At 40.0% G+C, this 19,726-nt stretch overlaps 1 protein-coding gene across 3 annotated transcripts in view; it reads left to right on the top strand.

Moving 5' to 3' along the window:
* Window positions 1–19,726, top strand: part of Cobll1 (cordon-bleu WH2 repeat protein like 1) — a 154,315-nt gene that overhangs the window by 93,522 nt on the left and 41,067 nt on the right. For 2 of the 3 annotated variants that reach the window (XM_036186457.1, XM_036186460.1), the window contains 4 exons: window positions 4,057–4,245; window positions 13,600–13,801; window positions 16,752–16,980; window positions 18,177–18,215. In XM_036186457.1, coding sequence (XP_036042350.1) covers window positions 4,057–4,245; window positions 13,600–13,801; window positions 16,752–16,980; window positions 18,177–18,215 — 659 coding nt within the window. The remainder of the gene's footprint in view (window positions 1–4,056; window positions 4,246–13,599; window positions 13,802–16,751; window positions 16,981–18,176; window positions 18,216–19,726) is intronic. The other variant, XM_036186458.1, reaches the window with a different exon arrangement.

Below are 19,726 nucleotides of genomic sequence, written 5' to 3'. Positions count from 1 at the left end.
GGGAATTGAACTCAGGACCTCTGGAAGAGCAGTCAGTGCTCCCAACCTCTGAGCCATCTCTCCAGCCCCATTTCAAACTTTTATTAAAGTTAATTTTATTTAAATATTAAAAAAAACATATATGCTAGGCGGTGGTGGCACACGCCTTTAATCCCAGCACTCGGGAGGCAGAGCCAGGTGGATCTCTGTGAATTCGAGGCCAGCCTGGGTTACAGAGTGAGTTCCAGGAAAAAGGCACAAAGCTACACAGAGAAACCCTGTCTCGAAAAAACTTTTATATATGTCATTAGTTACAGTTCTTTTTATTCACATTTCATTTTTTTTTAAAAGACCACACCTTTTGTTTCTATAGGAATTGTTTTCCAGATGTCTACTGTTTCTTTTTCCAAATGGCCTCATTGTCCTCTCGACGCTGAAATCTCATTGGAGCCAATTTGTGATTTGTGAAGTAACTATTTGTCACTCTTCCTCTTGTGACAGAATCCCTAGCAAAAGCAACGTAAGAAAGTCTAGTCCGTCATGGCTGGGGAGCCGCGGCATCTTGGCCAGTCAGGAGAGGGAGGTGATCTTGCAGGTTCCAGCTCTTCTTGCCTTACTTCTTTTATTTGGTTTATGCTCCCAGCCCTTGGGATGGCACCCCCACAGAAGGATGGGTCTTCCTCCCTCAGGTAAACCTTCCTGGAAGGAAGCACTTCACAGGCCTACCCACAGGTCTGTCTCTTAGGTAATGCTACACTTGATCTTAGTTTTAGCCCAGACACCCAAGAAGTGATTCCTACTAGGTGATTTTAAATCTATCCATGTTAATTGTGAATATTATCCAATTACATGTCTATCCCTTGTCAATCTGACAATCATACTTTTTAAGCCATAGCCCCACACTCATGGTCTTCAAAGGCCCATGGCCATCTCATAACACAAAAGACATTTATTTAGTTCACCTGCAAGAATCCCCAAAATATTAATAGTTCTAGCATTGTCCAAAAGTCCAACATGTCTTATGAGACCCAAGGTAATTTCTTAACTGTGATACCTTGTAAACAAAAAACTTTTTAAGACTACATTATCATTTCTTCCAATATACAACAGGATAGTGTAAATACACATATTCCAAACAGGAGGAATAAAGGTAAAGAAAGGAAAGGTTGTACAAAATCACTAGGAAACTAAGCAGGTAAAACATCCGATCCCCAGTTTCATGTCCAGGTATGGGGCTTGTGTTGGTATCCTTGGAGCTGTAGCTGACTTGGCCGGACCAAGTCCTTCAGTTCTGTCATCCATAGCATCCATCGCTTCTCACTTAGACTGGCTTCCCACCATGCCTGCAGCTTTCCTTAGTGGACATTCAATGGTTCTGACATTCCCAACATAATGAGGTTCTTCACTGCAGCTTAGGTATCATCTTCACAGTGGTGTGCAACAGTATTTCAAAGCAGGGAACCTTCAAAGCAGGGAACCTACCTTTGTCTGGTCTCAGCAGCTTCCAGTAAGCCACCATGATCCCATAATTTTTGCATTTTATATGCCTGTAAAACTAGCACCTTGTGGCTGATGGTCCCCAGTCCCACTGCCAATGCAAGATACAGTCTGGACTCCTTTTCTAGAGTTCCTTTGGCTTTTGTATTCTGTGCCAGGCAAAACGAGGGAAATAACCTTTCCTACGGAATTGTTTATAAGCAGGGAGTCCCTTCAATATGGGGAGGTTGTCTGTGGTATTTTCAATTCTGGATCTCTCTCTTCAAATGAATTTGCATTTCGAAAAGTTGGTGCCTTCCATAGGTGGAGTGTTGCCCTCCGGACATCTTTCCTGTTACCTAGTAAAGAGCACAACATTTCTTTTTAACGACACTAATGCATCTCCTAGTGCTATTTTATCTCTTTTAATCTTGTCTGCATCTTTGACCATACTCCAGATCCTTTCCTTGCTAGACTGCACGCTTTTTAATTTCTGCTGCAAGAGTCACATGAACCTCAGTAGATAGATTGAGGAAACACTAGACCACAGTCTGAATGTTTTGCTGTCTTGAAAATTGCTCTGCTGAATAACGCAGTCCCTTGCTTTCCGCCTCAAGTTTTAGAATGCAGCCAGACTCTTTGGAGAACACCACAGGAGTGGCCTCTAACGCAGTTCCTGATAGAGTCCTGTTCATCTCAGAAACCTCTCCAGAGCCTGATCTTTCCTGCCTGTGTTTCTGCAGGCATTCTGGGCTTCAGAAGTTCTGAATGGCCCACTCAGTGCTGCTCATACCATTCTTGGGCTTCTCTAGGCTGCAGCTCCCAAGCCTTCCATATGCTACAAAGCAGTTTTACAGGTCTGTGAACCACAAGGTTAGGTAAGTCACTTTGTGGTTTTTACCATTGCCACAAAGTGTCTGACGGAAGCTGGGAAGAGTGTCTTTTGGCTCCCAGTGTGTCAGTATAGTCTACCATGACGAGGAAGTTGGGATATTAGGATTCTAGGGCAGTGGTGAGGGCCAGTGTTCCCTCCCTTCCTCTTCTCTGTGCAGGCTGAACCCTAGCCTTCTGGTAGGTGGTGCCGACATTCAGGGTGGATCTTTCCTGCCTCAGTTAAACTTGTCTGAAAATGCCCACTGGGTAATAGCCACGCCCAGATGAGTGCCTTACAGTGAGACAGTTCATTGTTCCATGCTAGGAGGAAGCAGTAGAAAATAGAGCCACTTACAGCTTTCTTTCTTCTTTCATGGTCTTATAAATTCAGAGGGATGATCCTGTAATGGTGAAATAGGGGAAAAAAATGCTAGATTTAGAGATTCAGTTGCATATGCTGTATCAGTTCAAAGAAAGATGTTCTGTGTACACTTTTGGGAATGGAGGGTAAACTAAGCTAGACTATAATGGATAACTAAGGTTTATCTGGGTAGAGAAGTAGAGCATACTGATGTGGAAAGAACAGCAGACTCAGGGGAGCCATTATGAAGTGTATAGTACAGTAGTCCATCCTGAGACATTGTTAATGTTACCACATCAAAGAAGAGAAATGGTATACTTAATTTGATAGAAATGAACATTTACTGAAGGCCAATATAGATTTTATTGTGTCTTTTAAAAAAAGTGTATATTCATTATATGCAGATAGCTCTGGGTTTCATAAGTACATTTTCGTACATACAGACATATAATGCCATTCTCTCTTTGCCCCCATATCCCTTCCTCTCTCTTCCCCCTCTCCTAGTGGTCACCTTCATTCACGTAGACAGTTGTTTCTACTTTTAGGTCATACACACAAAAATGGTTTTGTGCATCTATATAAAAGCTAGGGTCTACAAATGGGCAAAAGTATGCATTATTTGTCTCTGAGTCAGAATTCACTAAATATTAAAATCTTCAGTTGCATATCAGTTTTATTGAAAGTGACACAATTCCAATCTATAGCTGAATAAAATGCTGTTGTGTGTATATATACCTGCTTTCTTTATGCATTCCTGTTGATGGACACCTAAGGTGATTGCAGTGTGGCTATTGTAAATAGTGGTGCAGTAGCTATCCTTGAAGAAGGATCTCTGTGATATGTTGTCTTAAAGTCCTTTGAGTGAATACCTGGGAATGGCATGCTGGGTCATACAGTCCATCTGTTTTGTTTTTTACCCAGAACCTTCATACAGGTTTCCGAAGTGGTTTGACTAGTTCACAGTCCCCCTTAGTATTTGTAAGGGCTCCTTTATCTGTGGTTCTTGGCATCGTTTATTGTTACCATTCTGAGTAGGATGAGATGGGATCAATGTCCTTTTTTTTTTTTTTTTTTTTTTTTTGAGCTGAGGATCGAACCCAGGGCCTTGTGCTTGCTAGGCAAGTGCTCTACCACTGAGCTAAATCCCCAGCCCCAATGTCCTTTTAGATTGGTTACCAGATGGCTGGTGATGAACATTTTTCATGTGTTCATTGGCTATTTATATTTCATGCCTTTTTATTAACAAATTATGATTATCCTGGATGTGAGAATAACCTAAGCTTAGGTTTGGGGTCTTTATGAGATTAGGTAATACTAGAAAGCTTCTTTGAAGATATTTTATTTTCCTGGTTTTCTTTTTATTCTAGGAGGAAATCAAAAGCGAAGGCACCACTCCCTCCTGCCGAGACAAAGGGCATGGGTGTCCCTTCTGCTGGGGAGCCTCTAGAACCGGCTGCTGGCATCACGGAGCAAGATGAAAATGTGGTCGATAAAGACATTGAGCTCACAGTGGTCCTGCCTGGAGATATTCTCAAATCTACTACTGTTCATGGCAGGTACGCTGCGCAGCGGAAATACCAGGCCCCCACTTTTCTCTGCCACCATTGAGACTTCTGTGACACAGGTTTTCATTTTTTGATCTCTGACAAAATACATCTGTTGTTATTCAGTTGTTGTCTATTTCTTTAAAGCAAGTGCAAACATAGTAAATCTCTCAGGGAGTTTTAATATCAAGGCTGTGCAGTCTGCCAGCTCAGGTCAGTGATTACAATTTGGAATTTTTATGCATCTCGTTCTTTATTGATGGATGTTAGAAGTAACCCTGTCCTGATATTTTATTTGCAAGTCAAGGCTCCAAAGCCAGAGCCTGCAGCCCAGGCTGTCCTTCCCTCTCTCCTTCCCTTCTTGTTTCCCCTTCAGGCTGCTGCTCTGATGGAAGAGTTGGTTGGCTTAAAATGGAGCATTTTCTTACTTACCCAAACAAATAGATCTATATGCAACATTAGGGATTTTTTTCCTTCAATTCGCTGATTTAATTCCATGAACATGGGTGCATCGAATAGAAATAGAAAATCAAACTTAAACTAGCAAGGGACAAAGATCTGATTTAGGAGGCTGATGCTTTTGCATACTTACAAAAAAGACGGGAAGATGGAGCAAAACCACTTGTAAGTTTCCATTTCGTCCGGAAGTGGAAAGTTACATGAACTATATCCTTGATCTCACACACTTTGTACCTTCACCCTTGGGGTATTATCCAGGAGCGTGTGTTAGAATCAGAACCTTAGCTTGACCTTAGCATGGCATGAGTAGCGTGAGTGTGGGTGTGCGTGGCAAAAGAAGTAAGCGTTGTGTTGGTCATCACATTCGACGACGGTGGCTTTCTGTAAAACTCTCATTCAGGAGAACCATAACTTTAGATGAATCAAAATCTTATGTGACACTATAACATTATAAACATTGCTGAAAATAAATTCAGCCTTATGAAGTAATTCTTAATTATGTCTTATATTCTCAAGTCCTAGTAAGTCTTGTTTTTGTGGTGAAAATAGTTTCAGGCTTTCTCGTTTCTTCATTGAACCCTATTTATGAAGTGGCTATACTTGTGACTCCCCTGGTGGACTCCTACCTATCCTGCACTCTTCTGGGGAGGAAGTTGCAGACAGTGACCATCAAGTCAGTACTCTGACATCATAGCATTGACGCCATAAAACAGCAATGGGTATTGACGTAGTTGAGGCAGTAAAGCCCAGGCAGCAGCAGTTCAGTTTTCCTGCTTTTCTCTAAGGCATACATACAAGTAAGGCTGGTTTCGTCACCCGCACGCTTCATCACCGGCGCACCTTTCTTCTGGCATGCCCCAATAATTGCACTGGATTGTGGTCTTTTCTGTCTAGGATCTGCTCTTATCCCAGGCCCTTAGACTTGGTTTTGAACCATGGTCTTGCACACTCAAAATAGTCTCAGACCATGTACTTGCCACAGGCGCTCTAGGAAGATACATCCTGAGTCCTCTGTCCTGAGAGCTGCTGTGGGATCTCACTGGGTTTAAACTGCCCCAGTGCTGAGATGGTAGGCCTCCTCGTGCAGTCTTTTAAACACCTTGGTTTTCTGCTTTCATTTTCTCGACTTCAATTTGTCCCCCCTCTGCTTCTTAGTCTAATTTATGACTGGGTTTATGATGCCCTGTCTTCATTTTCCTTGGGTCTGAGTTTTCTTTGTATATGACTTAAAGGTTCTGAATCATTTTTGCGATGTGTGTTCTTACCAGGACTGTAGAACTTCTCACACCTTTTGCCTTCCAGCTCTTTGGCTTCTCCCTTCCTAAAACCTGAGTAATTTTCCATCCATCGACCTTTGTGTGTGTCTGAGCCCAGCTATTGTTGGTGTGTGGCATTTACTTATCTATGAAAATGTTTTGTGCCTGAATTGTTAGGATTAAATAACACATCATATATTGCTAGGATTACATGAAATACTATCACTGCTTGGCACAGATTGGCTCTATTTTTAGTGGTGGGGAAATGATGGGGAGACACCAGCATCAGGTAAGTCCTGTATCACTGAGTCATACCCTCAAGGTCTTTTCTATAGGGAGCTGATCCCTTCACCTAGCCTGTCTCCCTTTACTGCTCTGCACACAGACTTCTGGGACTGAAAGACCTCTCAGTCTGTGTAACAATGGCAATTTAATACTAAATTAAGGAAGTCCAAACTACCAAACTCGGAGATTGGGATATGTTAATTTCTCCCCTGAAATTAAGTAAGCTTTTCCTTCCCTAACCTCTCTTATATATCTTAAGCTTTACCACATGACTCTTTGCTCTTTGACAGACACTTTTTTTTTTAAACCTCAGTACCTTTATAAACACCACTCCCAACCCTCTGCAGGACTTACCAGCTGTCAGTTTCTCCAGTTAGCTTATATAGGCTCATATGACACTTTATACAAAAACTTCCTGATATCCCCAGAATCACCTGTTTCATCTCACTTCCACCCTCGTGATTCTTCATGCAGTAGAATATATTGTTTCATGCTCTGCTTTCTGTATATTTATCTTTAAAAAAAAAAAAGCAAAGTTTTTTGGCTTTAACCTCTCTCTCTCTCTCTCTCTCTCTCTCTCTCTCTCTCTCTCTCTCTCTCTCTGTGTGTGTGTGTGTGTGTGTGTGTGTGTGTGTGTGTGTGTGTGTGTACACAAGCTCCTGCATGTACATGTGAGCACAGGTGCATGTGGAGGTCAGAATGAAGTATCAGGTCCTCCGGATCTGGGGAACCAAACTTGGGTCCTCTGGAAGAACAGCCTTAACTGCTGAGCCACTCTCTCCAAGTAGAGATCATGGTAGGAATGCCCTAAAGGAACTGTTTCTAATTTTTAAAAAATTTTGTTTAGGGTTCAAGTTTTGCAAGTTGGAATTTATCTGCTGTCAGGTTTTAATGTAGCAGTGCACTACTAATAGTCTTACCACCCAAGAGCTAACCGTGTGTGGTCATTTTTATGAGCCTTTCAATTAGAGGACTGATGATTATTGGAAATGTTGATGGTAGAAAACCACTGTATGATTCTGAGTTATCTTAGTATGATTCTGTGATTTTTTTTTTTACCTACTTTTCTAGGTATTTTAGAGTGCGGTGTGGGGCTTTTCCCAGTGTAATTTGGAGCACCATAGGAGTGTGATGTGAGGAATACTAAGAGTGTGATAAAGCTGTCTTAACAGTTCCAGGTACTGATGAGCCATTATTTTAAAAGGTGTCAATAAGCACAAAAGATGTACAAATAGTAAAGTATATTCTATTTATTAAAGGGGTTAGCTAATGGGAAGACTTACCGTATCATATCTTTGTAACTGCAAAAGGGAAAAGTCTTATAAAATCTTATGGGAAAAAAATTCCACACCAAACTTCAAAATAGAAAACCCTGCTAGAAATTACGCTTAGCACCATGGCTTACTGTGTGAACTCAAAAACATTAGCTGACTTCTCTGGGGTTTTTGTGTTAAATGACCAGAGAGATTTTACATAAAACATGTGGCCAATTGATGCTTTCTCCAGGACCCCTGAGAGCAGTTCTGACTGGTACAGGGCAGGTCAGCAGCCAACTGAGAGCATTTACATGGAATAGAGTGCCACCTATTGGAAAGAAGTAGACTGATGAAAATGGCAGGCTACACCATTGTGAATCAGCTTATGTTAAAACAAAACAAGTATGGAGCCCAGAATTCAAAAGTTCACATTTTCATGTTTTTTCCTTTAATTAAAAACTGTTAAATAAAACCAGGTCTGTAGTCAGCACCTGGGAACCAGAGGCAGGAGGATAAGACGTTCAAAGTCATCTTGAACCAAGTAGCAACTTTGTGGGCACCCTGGGCTACGTAAGACCCTATCTCAAAAGAACACGTGAAACAACAACATAAAACCACAAGAATTCTTCCAGGCTGGTTTGCTCAGTGCTGGGGTAGGGTTCCTATTGCTGTGATGGGACACCATGACCAGAAACAACTTGAAGAGTAAAGGGTTTGTTTGGCTTACACCTCCAAATCACTGTTCATCACTGAAGGAAGTCAGGACAGGAACTCAAGCAGGGCAGGAGCCTGCAGGCAAGAGCAGATGCCATGGAGGAGTGCTACGTACTGGCTTGCTCCTCATGGCTTGTTCAGCCTCCTTTCTTATAGAACCCAGGACCACCAGCCCAGGGCTGGCCCCACCCACAATGGGCTGGGCCCTCCCCCATCCATCACTAATTAAGAAGCTGCTCACGGGCTTGCCTACAGCTGGAACTTATGGAGTCATTTTTTTTAATTGACGTTCCCTCCTCTCTGATGACTTCAGCTTGTGTCAAGTTGACATAAAACTAGCCAGCAAAGTGAGAATTTCATCCCCTCTCTGATCCTTTTTCGTTATTTTCCATGCAGCGACTGACCTTGGTCCTCGTCTGTAAATTTCCCTTTGATGTCGCCATTTTGAGAGCTGAGCTGTGTTTGGAGGAGTCTCTCTGCACTACTCCGTCAGTTTCTAACGAATTCCCAGTTTCTCTGCTTCTCTTCCTAGCTTTGATTTCCTTCTCCAGTTGCTATTCCTACTTCTAGGAGACTTAGTGTGTACACTTGGACAAACAGCGACTGTTTTGTGACCTTCTCACCTCACCTTTGAAGAAAAGCATAACACCACCTCCAAGAATCAATGTAGTACTTACAGGACTTTTAGTATGAGCAAAGCTCTCCAAGATACACTCTGTTGTTTCTCCTGGCAATTGCAAATTCATTCAAGTTGATAACCAAGACAAACCATACCACAACGGAGTGTGTGTGTGTGTGTGTGTTATATTTAGTGGGTATATTCTTTTTCTGTTAGATTGTTTCTATTTGGGTGTGATAGTTTGTGTATGTGTGTTGTTAGTGTAGAGACGTTGATCTGTGGCCCAGGTTGGCTTTGAACTTCCAGTCCTCCTGCCTCGGTTTCTTTAGCTCTAGAGTGCACCTTGAAGTTGTGATAGGTTTCTTCTTAAATCACAGGGTCAGTCTCGAGTTCCCCAACCTCTCCCCTTCTTTCTTTCTTTTTTTTCCCCTCAAGACAGAGTTTCCCTCTGTAACAGTCCTGGCTGTCCTGGAACTCACTCTGTAGTACAGTCTGGCCTCGAACTCACAGAGATCTGCCCGCCTCTGCCTTGCAAGTATTGGGATTAACAGTGTGTGCCACCACTACCCAGCCAGGGCTTTTCTTTTTTAAATTAAAGGCAATTATTTATAATTTATTCTGGAAATGGCATGAAAGGTAAATGATCAGGTAAACCACAGCATAAAATGATGGTTTTCAAAGGAAAAAAAAAGCCTTTTTCTTCATCTGTCTTTAGTGTTTGATATGAAATCACTTCCCAGTTTAGCTGTCTTCAGGCCTTGCTGGTTGTGTTAGTCTCCTAGTCTCTCTAGCACAGTTAGCCATTCCTAACGCCATGATGAGCTGTGTTCGCCATCTTGGATGCACGATAGTTAGCACTCTTTCATCCTCTGAATACGTTTGGATCTGGAAGGGCTAACACAGCATAGATCTTACTCAGTTGTTGGTGTGCATTTGGAAACAATTCCACTCAAAGCAGTTTGAGGATTTGTTGAAATTGCATAAGATACATTGTTAGAGACTGGAGCAGATTGAAAAGGTACAGGAAGAATCTGAGCACCCTTTTGCTCAGCTCTCCCAGACTGAAGGAAAAGTTACCTAGGCACCCTGTTGGCAGATGGCCTTGTTTAAACATGGGGAAGCTTGGAAACCCACCTATGCCGTTTCGCACGTCTTGCTGTTCTTGGAGCCCTTCATTGCCTCGTGACCTGTGTCTTTTGATATCCAGCTGGATCTTTAAAGCACAGAAATAGAAACTCTAACCATCGTTATCAAAACCAGGTTAAGATTACTACTACTCTGTGTCCCAGATACGGAAAGGGTCCCAGAGGATTTAGGAAGGATTTGATGAAGTCTTTGATCTTTACAGTAAAATTATAGCACAAAGCTGATGGCCTGTTCTAAACCATCCATTGCACCACTGTGGACACTGCCTGGGATCATGAGTATGCCAAAACGTAGCTGGAAACTCTGGATTGGAAAGTGAGAAGATTCTAATCCAAGTGATTGCTATAGATGCTGTGTATAATACGATCTCCTAAACTTCCTTGTTTCGTTTGTAGTGTGGAAATAGCTTTAATGGTAGATATGAGCTCAAATAAAATAATAAACATGAACTAAAGGTTCAAAAGGTGATTGTTTGTTTATTAAAAAATCTTGGAAATCTCATAGAGATTTTTTTTCATGTCAAAGAGAGTTTTCAAAGAAAATTTTTTACATTGGCAGTTCTAAAATTTTTAAAATATGCCTTCTAAGGAAATATTTATCTAAATGTCTATAAATATTAATAATAATATAGGAACATTAATAATAGTAACATTGCAACTAGGTAATGTGGGAAATCAGAATTCACAGTGATCTGGAGCTAAGGGGGAGAGGAGGCCAATGTACTCATCAGTGAGGCAGTGGTAATTCAGTACCTGCGCTCCTTAGCTGCTTTACTAATTTCCTTTGAGTCTCAGAGGCTCCTGCGTGCTCTCATTCTCTCTCTCTGTCTGTCTGTCTGTCTGTCTCTCTCTCTCTCTGTCTCTCTCTCTCTGTTTCTGTCTCTCTGTCTCTGTCTGTCTGTCTGTTTCTGTCTGTCTGTCTCTGTCTCTGTGTGTGTGTGTGTGTGTGTGTGTGTGTGTGTGTGTGTGTGTGTGTGTGTAACATTGCTCTTCAAGCAGAATTGCCCAGGAAGAAATAGCCATTGGCTGGTCCTCTGTAGTCCTCATGTATCAGCATTGCCTTCAGTCTGTGCTTCCATTCAGGTCCTGGGAATAACGATTGCCAAGCCGGGCTCCTTTGAGAGAGGTGACCACATCTAGGTGTGCATGGATCCTAGATCAGGTCTGGGTCAAAATGGCCAGAGTCCCGATCACAATTCCCGAGGAATCTGCAGTCCCCTTAGTGACTTGATGTAGTTTCCCAGGTGTGGTATTCTCCCCTCCCACTTTTCTCCTTCCTTCCTTCAGGATTTAGTCCAGGCCTCCAGACTGACAACATTCTAGCTTTGCAGGTACATGCTAAATGACCCACGTAAATTTTTGCTGTAATCCACTAACTGTTCTCATGGCCTTTTAAATCTCACTCTATAAAATCTCAGGTCTTTCTCAGAGAAGCTTTAAAAACACTGTTAGATTATAACTATCTTTTTTTTTTTTTTTTTTTTAAATACTCTGCATCCAGGAGCCTTGGCATTCCAGGTAGAGCTGACATGTGAAATTTCCCCAGCTCACTGGTTCTCTCTAAGTCTCTGTTTAATGCCTTTTTTTCCAATTAAAACAATCCCTCTTACCCTCCCCATCCCCAGCATTTAGGAATGAGAGTCTGTGTATTCTTTTTTGTTTATTATCTCTCTAAATCCAGGCTTTGCACACTGCAACATGCAGTCAGTTACTGATTTAGTCATTTATCATACGCTGGAATGCTGCTTGTACATGGTGGTGGGGGGGGGGGGGGCAAAGCTATACCTCTTGTGAGATGGGTGTAGCGTAAGGCCCTGGGTTCAATCCACAGGTTGGTGAGTTGGGGAGAGAGATATAGCTCTTCAAAGCATAGAGATTGGAATGTCGTGGGGGTTAAAACCAAGCAAAATACAGGGGATGGTTTGAAAATCTAGGGAAAGAAGTGGTATGTCACCTAAGGTCCACATGGTGACAGCTGACCCTTCAGCTCTCCTCTAGGAGACTGTTTCTCTAAAGACTAAATCAAAGAGGTCACAGACCTGGAGCTGCAGTTTGGACAGACAGGGGTGAAGCACTGTATTGACGGGTGTACTGAATTTGACATGGAAAGCTCAATGGTGAGTGTCCTAGCCTCATTTCCCTGACAGGCTTCCTGAAGGCTAGTAGCTGGGTTCATGTTGAATAATTGGAAAATCATTTTTGCTGGCATTTACATTTTCCCCCAAACAAGGGGGGTGGCTGCTCTTAGATTTCCCTGAGCAAAGTCCATGAAGCTCTACCTCCGCCCATGAAGTAAGAAACAGGACTTCTGTGTGCATGTCTTCATGCCTTTGTCTTAAGTGGGAATGGTTCAGGATCACCAGGCCTTTGAGGAAAACGTGATACAAAAGACTTTGTAATTTCCTGTTTCTAAAGGGCTGCCAATTAAGAAAGACAAGACCACAGTGTTCTGTTAGTGGAAAAGAAAACTGAATTGTGTGTCAGCAGGTGCTACCCAAGAAAGGGGAGCCCCAAGCTCAGAGGTACTCTGAACGCCAAGCTGAGTGTGCAAGAATCCTGCTGAAGTTTTTCCTGGGTAGAAATCAGTCCTGCATTCTCCTGTGGGCCATTATTTCATATGAACTCAGACATATACTTCTACTGCTTTACATGAGGGCCCATCAACTTTTTATATCAAGGGCCAGGTAATAAAAGTATTAAGCTTTGTAGGCCATACAATCTACAGGCCACATAGACCTCAATCAGCCAGTATAACAAAAAAGCAGCCCAAGACATTATATTAACAACTTATGGCACCAACCAAGCATGATGTGCCCTAAAAATCTCAATTTTACAAGCAGTAAATAGAAAGTAGGCATAATGGCACCCAGTTGTAATCCTAGCACTAGAGAAGCTGAGGCAGGAGAATCCCAAGGCTGAGGCCTGACTGTGGGTACGTAGTGAGTTGACACTAGCCTAGGCACTGGCAGATTGTAAGTGGACTATAAAGTATAATCATTGCCACGTGGTCCTGACTGCCAAATAGAGTATTAGAACTTTCAGAACAGGCATGTAACAGTGTTTGTACAATGACAGCAGGACCTAGGAAATAATGAATAAGTATTCTTTGAGTAATGCAAGAACCCACAGGATTTGTTCTAAGTTTGGGGGCCTCATATATTTGTTCACTAATATATAGTACACACACCCATACACATATACACACATGTACATGCATGTACTTTAAAACCCAGAATATTGTATTTTGTTCCATTTGAGCTTTGGAATGTAGCCAGTTCATGAGCTAAAAGCTGCAAGTTATAATATTGAGGACTGTCTTAAAAATCAAGTGACTATTCTTGGGTAAGGAAGGACTCCTATAATTTATATGTAAAAAACTTGGCAAATAAAAATGTGTAGAGAATCGTTGAACCAATACTAGCCTCTAAGATCTCAAACCTTTACCCACTGCCTTTAATCTATGAGGATTTTGTCTTCCTAATCATGAGATTTTTAAGTTGCTCCTACAACTCTTACGTTGTAGCCTTGCTTTATGTCTTGAAGACAAACAGGACCAGAGTAGATCTCAAAACAGTCAAGTTTCACAGTCGGTTGAGTTAGACTCTAAAGACATTGTTCCTCCTGTTTTACAGTAAGCCAATGATGGACTTGCTCGTGTACCTCTGCGCACAGTATCACTTAAACCCATCAAGTCATGCAATTGATTTACTGTCTGCTGAAGAGAATCTCATCAAATTTAAGCCAAACACACCAATAGGAATGCTGGATGTAGAGAAGGTCATTTTAAAGCCAAAATCTCTGGACAAGAAAAAGCCTGCACCAATAATCCCAGAGGTAAGGATTCTATCACAGATTTTGATGTTCTTATGGCTGAGATATTCAGTAAAATTTTTAGCTAATGGTTACGGTTCATCATAGATGAAATAAAGATTAGATTTCTGGCCTGGCTTTTTAGAATATGGTTATCATATTTTCCTAAACTACTTTGTTTGTTAATCAGCTGGTTATTCATTCTTGGGTCAGCTAGAATTGGGGAACAATTTAGATATCAAATGCTCTGAAAATGATGGGATTGGCTAATCAGGATCTGACAGTAATCCATATGCTATAGTTTAAGTTATGCTTTGAAATATTTTATATTTAAATAACATTTTAAAAAACACTGAATATTTATAAATATAATATTTGACTTCTATGTATTTTGTAAGTCATTAATACAACATACACCTAGATCACAGTTTACTGTTTTATATAGTATGTCACTTTTATTTTTTGATAATTTTTTTGTGTGTGCATGTGTGTGTAGTAAATTTTCAGGTGGATGTATGGAGGCCAGGAGAGGACATTGGGTGTCCTTCTTTATCACTATCTGCGTGGAGCTATTAATTTTTAGCTACTGTCAGCAAGCGCCAGTGATTCTCTTGTCTCTGACCCCCACAATACTGGGGCTGTAGGCATGTGTGAAATCCTGCCTGGCTTGTTACAGGGATCGTGATTGTACAGCACACATGATTAAACCACTAAGCCATCTATTCAGATCCTTAATTCTTGTTTTATTTTTTTTAATGTGTGAATTTTAACCAGAAACTTTGAACCACAATGATGCTAATTTATTTATTTGTGTATTGACCAAATCTAGGACGTTTTACTTGCTAGGCAGACATTCTACCAGTGAGCTGATGTCCATAGTGCTTATTTTTCTTTTCTTTTAAAATTATTCTCATAAAGTTACTGCTATAAACACAGGAGCATACATTTATGACTTCAAAAAATACTTCTGAGTTATGAACATAACATCTTTTTACTTTGTAAAATATATAGAATTTTGTGCACTGACTTGAATACATACATTCTTACATTGTCTTCATATTGTTTATAAGCATTTACTAAAAATGTTGACAGATTTCATGATAAAACATTGGCTTTAATAATTGATCTAATGTTAAATATTAATAAGACAGTAGTCTGTCTTCTTTCTAGGTCTGAATTTACCTGCTGTATGCACATGCTATTGATCCATATTGGAACAATTTTATTTATGTAGCAAATAGATTGTCAATTTCAGGAGCCCCCCAGTTACAAAGAGGATTTTAGTTTTGTAAATGAACATCATTGAAAATCTGAAAACTGTAGCTACCTATTGCAGAATTCCATTTTTAATGTGGTTAATCCAGTTACATCAAAATGGGGAAACACTTGAAAGTGTGTAAATAATTTTGGAACTATTAGTATTATGTGTAAGTAAGGATGATTTTTATATTCTTTACTATTATGTTAAAGTTAACTGAGGCAATAATAGTATAAACAACAAACATCAATGACAACAAGTAGTATTCTCTTATTGATAACTGACAATGTGCTTGGCGTGATGCTAGTCTTTTAGTATGATTGATCTGATTGATCCTGTTAGAAGGATAGTAGTTTTTTAAATACTTTTTTTTTTCATGCAGCTATTGACAGGCTTTTACAAGACAAGCATTCCTTAAATAAAGGACACAATAAAACATAGGATTATTATTGTGTGTATTTGATAATTTGAAAATAAATACTTTAAGACACAATATAAAAATATTAGTAATATTACATATGAGCCTTTCTTGTTGGATTTAAATCTGCATAATATCATACTTTCAAGAATTTTAGCTGGACAGTGGTGGCACACACCTTTGGGAGGCAGAGACAGGCAGATCTCTGAATTCAAGGCCAGTATGGTCTTCAGAGCAAGTTCTAGGACAGCCAGGGTTACAGAAAGAAACCCTGTCTCAAAAAAAAAAAAAAAAAAAAAAAAAAAACCCAAAAATAAATAAATAATATAGAAACAACCTTAAAAGAATTTTGAAGTTAATTTAATATTATAAAAACAAATTGAGCTAGGCCTGGTGCATGGCTGTAATCCCAGAAACTTAGTAGGCTATAACAGGAAGATCACAAATTCAAGACATACCTTGGCTATAGATTGAGTTCAAGTCCATCCGGGACTTAGTGACACTCTATAACCAATATGAAAAATGAAAAAAAGACCAGGGGCATAGCTTAGTAGTCAAGCACCTGTCTACCATGAATAAAACTTTAATATTGGAGGCCTTTTCTGTCCCGCAAGCCTGCTCTCAAATAACCACATGGAGACTTTTTATTAATTATGAAAATTGGGCCAGTAGCTTAGGCTTGTTTCTAACTAGCTCTTTTAATCTAAATTAACCTATTTCTATTAATTTACTTTCTGCTTCATGGCTTTATTACCTTTCCTCTGTATGTTCATGCTGTTTCCTCTCTGCTTGGCTGGTGACTTCCTCTTCTTCTTCCCAGCATCCTGGGTGCCTGAAATCTCTGCCTAGCTATTGGCTGTTCATCTTTTTATTGAACCAATCAGAATGACACATCTTCAAAGTGTTCAAAAAGATTATTCCCCAACACCTTAAGTTCAATCTCCAGGACCATTTAAAAAAATCAAAACAAAACAAAAACTGTATTTTTTCTTTTCTTAGAATTTGTTTTAAAATTAGGGAATAGCATTAATGACAAAGAAAATTTTACACCAAGAAGAAGAAAAGAATGGAAAGAACTATTTGCTGAAGTAATATGAAGCCTTGAGTAATACATAACACTGGAATAGCATTGCACAGAGTTTGTTTTAATAAATAACCTGTGGTGTAATGATTTAATTCACATGTTACAGAACAGAGCCTTGTGGTGGTCAGTTATTCTAGACATCATTCTAGACGCCTTTGTGGAAATTTTGTTTTAGTTAATTATGTTGTAACTGTGGCTTTAATTTACATTTCAGAAAACTGTGAGAGTAGTGATCAACTTTAAGAAAACGCAGAAGACCATAGTGAGAGTTAGTCCTCATGCACCACTTCAAGATCTTGCTCCCATTATATGCAGTAAATGTGAGTTTGATCCATTGCATACAGTGTTGCTGAAGGATTATCAGGCTCAGGAGCCCCTGGACTTGACAAAATCTCTTAATGACTTGGGACTGAGAGAGTTATATGCAATGGATATCAGCAGAGGTAGGTGGACTTTTCCTCCACTTAAGTGATTTATTTGTGTGTGTGTGTGTGTGTGTGTGTGTGTGTGTGTGTGTGTGTGTGTGTAGTGTGTATAGCTAGATGCTCCCAACTTTATAATGCCAAGGACTTAATGGATAAGTCATATAGATAGAAGTAAGTACATCCTATTGAGGATAAAGAGAAAAAAAATTGAATAGAAATATGACAATCAAACCAAGTATGCAATTTAAGTTGAGAGCAGTTATTGAAATGGGAAGCAAAGCTGGTCGTCTTAGCTGTCATCCCATTTTATATTTTTTATTCAACCTGGGAATTCTTTTGGTAGCTTTGCATTTCTTTTCCCTTTTGGGTTTTTGTTTGTTTTGTCTTGTTTTTGTGATCAGGTCTCATCAGGATGCCTAGCTTGGGCTTGAACTTCTGAACTCAAGGACTTCTCCTGTCTCAGCTGATTCAGTAGTTTAGGATGACAGGCTTGTTCCACCCTGTCCTGCTTTGGGTGGATTTAAATACAGTCCATATTTATGTGCAAGCCCATTGCCATTCTGAGGAAGCAGAAGTTAGTTTATGAAGACGTCATATAGTTTTATATGAGGCTTAGTTATCACTCAAGTTTGGACATTTTTTTTGCTGAATTTTTTTTTTTTATAAAAGATTTATTTATGTATTATGTATACAGTATTCTGTCTGCACATATCCCCGCAGGCCAGAAGAGGGCACCAGATCTCATTACAGATGGTTGTGAGCCACCATGTGGTTGTTGGGAATTGAACTCAGGACCTTTGGAAGAGCAAGCAGTGCTCTTAACCTCTGAGCCATCTCTCCAGCTCGCCAAATTCTTTTCTTAGGTCAGCACACAGTAAACTTGCATATAAAAATGAAATCATAAATACTTCCCCAAGTTTTCTAGATAGCAGAGTTTTCATCCATGCAAAGAGGGAAGAACATGTCGCTCCCAAATGAGGCTGATTTAGTTTTTCCTAGTGCCTGGTAGATACTCAGCATGAATCTCTTTCATTCAGGGAAATAAGGGTTTAGTGGAGGAGACCGTTAGTTAGCGCACACTACGCAGAGAATTTCAGACGTGGTTCTGAGGGTGTGGTAGAGTGTAATCCCCTGACTGCTGTTTGGAGTCGGTGCTGTTGAGTACTTAATGGACACATTGTCAACGTCCTTTCCTTTACTTCCTCTTGCTGTAGCCCTCTCTGTTACTGCCCTCCGTAAGTCATCTTTCCAAGGTGAGACACGTGAACCAGCAGAAACTGTAAAGTATGCCACGAAATTGGGAGGATTAAAATTGAGATCCTAATCGTATTTTATTAACGTTACTAACACACTACACGTTCAGAAAGAGATTTTTAACTTAGAAAATCTTGGGGGTTTGATTTCCTAAAAAAGAATTTATAGGTTCCCTTCTTTGATTTCCGGTTCTAATTATAATAATCGTTTCAATTCAACAGAATGCTAATAAATGATGTCATTCTAGAGCTGGGAATAATAGGACAGATCTGTAATTCCAGTACTCCAGGGGGTGTTTTGAGGAGAGTCCAGCCTGAGCTACACATATTAAGAAAAAAAAAAATCCTAGGCACAAGAAACGTGAAAAGATGGGTTTGTTACTTTCGTATAAGTGAATGTGATTTGGGTAGGAGCATTCTTGAATAGAGTGTGGATGAATACTTGCATGGTTCTGTGGAAGGGTCTGAGCTCAGTCTCACTGAGCAGCCATTGGGAGAGGTGGTACTTGCTGTTTTTAGCACAGCATTTTTTTTTTTTTTGCCACCATTAAGTTTTTTTGTGAGCATTTTATAATAATACGAAAATTTTTATATTAAAATTAGCTTTGAAAGCTTATAAAGGCATTTAATACTGTATGTCAAAAATGTTTTATGAGCCTGGCGTTGGTGGCGCATACCTTTAATCCCAGCACTTGGGAGGCAGAAGCAGGTGGATCTCTGTGAGTTCGAGGCCAGCCTGGTCTACCAAGCAAGTTTCGGGAAAGGTACAAAACTACACAGAGAAACCTTGTCTCGAAAAAAAAAAAAAAAGTTTTATGTTAAATTTCTGAAAGGAAATACATAAAATGTTTAATAGTGATTAGCTTTGAGGGGTAGGTCTGTGAGCAAGTTTTTTGTATTTCTTTGTTACAGGATTTATAATGAATATATACTATTTTCATAGGAAAAATTGATTGAAATTATTTAATAATAGAATCTAGGAGTCTTTTTCCTCCACTAAAACAGGAAGGCTCGTATTTCTGATTTGTCTAATTGTTGCTACCCTGTCTCAAAGCAAACTGCATATTACATGTTGCCAGGCTTTTCTGAGTAAGCCCACAGGAGCAAGTGTATGTTGATTTATTCTCAGTGGCTATTACAGGCTAGTCTAATCATAGGAGTTAAAAATTCCTGTCTTAAAATATACCCTGGCAGCGAATCAGAAAATAGACTCTTTAATTCTGACGCTACATTGGCTGTTAAGCCAAGGTGGCAAGCTTCGAGGGAGGATAGCTTTATGTCTCTAGACTCTGCTTCTTTGATAGTCAGGAAATGGGAACAAATAGTCTTTGCTTCCTTTTAGAAATGGTGCTTGTACTTGGCTTGCTCCTCACCACATCCCATGGTCGTCTTAAGGCTCAACTTTGAAGTGTTCAGTACATTCGTTTTTAATGTTACTTCTAGAGTCTTAATTGCTATGAACTTGCAGGGACTAGAATTGTGGAGTCAAGAGAGCTCATATTACAGTGTCA

The sequence above is a fragment of the Onychomys torridus genome, chromosome 4, assembly GCF_903995425.1.
Source record: "Onychomys torridus chromosome 4, mOncTor1.1, whole genome shotgun sequence".
Taxonomy (NCBI): domain Eukaryota; kingdom Metazoa; phylum Chordata; class Mammalia; order Rodentia; family Cricetidae; genus Onychomys; species Onychomys torridus.
This window is presented reverse-complemented; position numbering and strand designations above follow the sequence as displayed.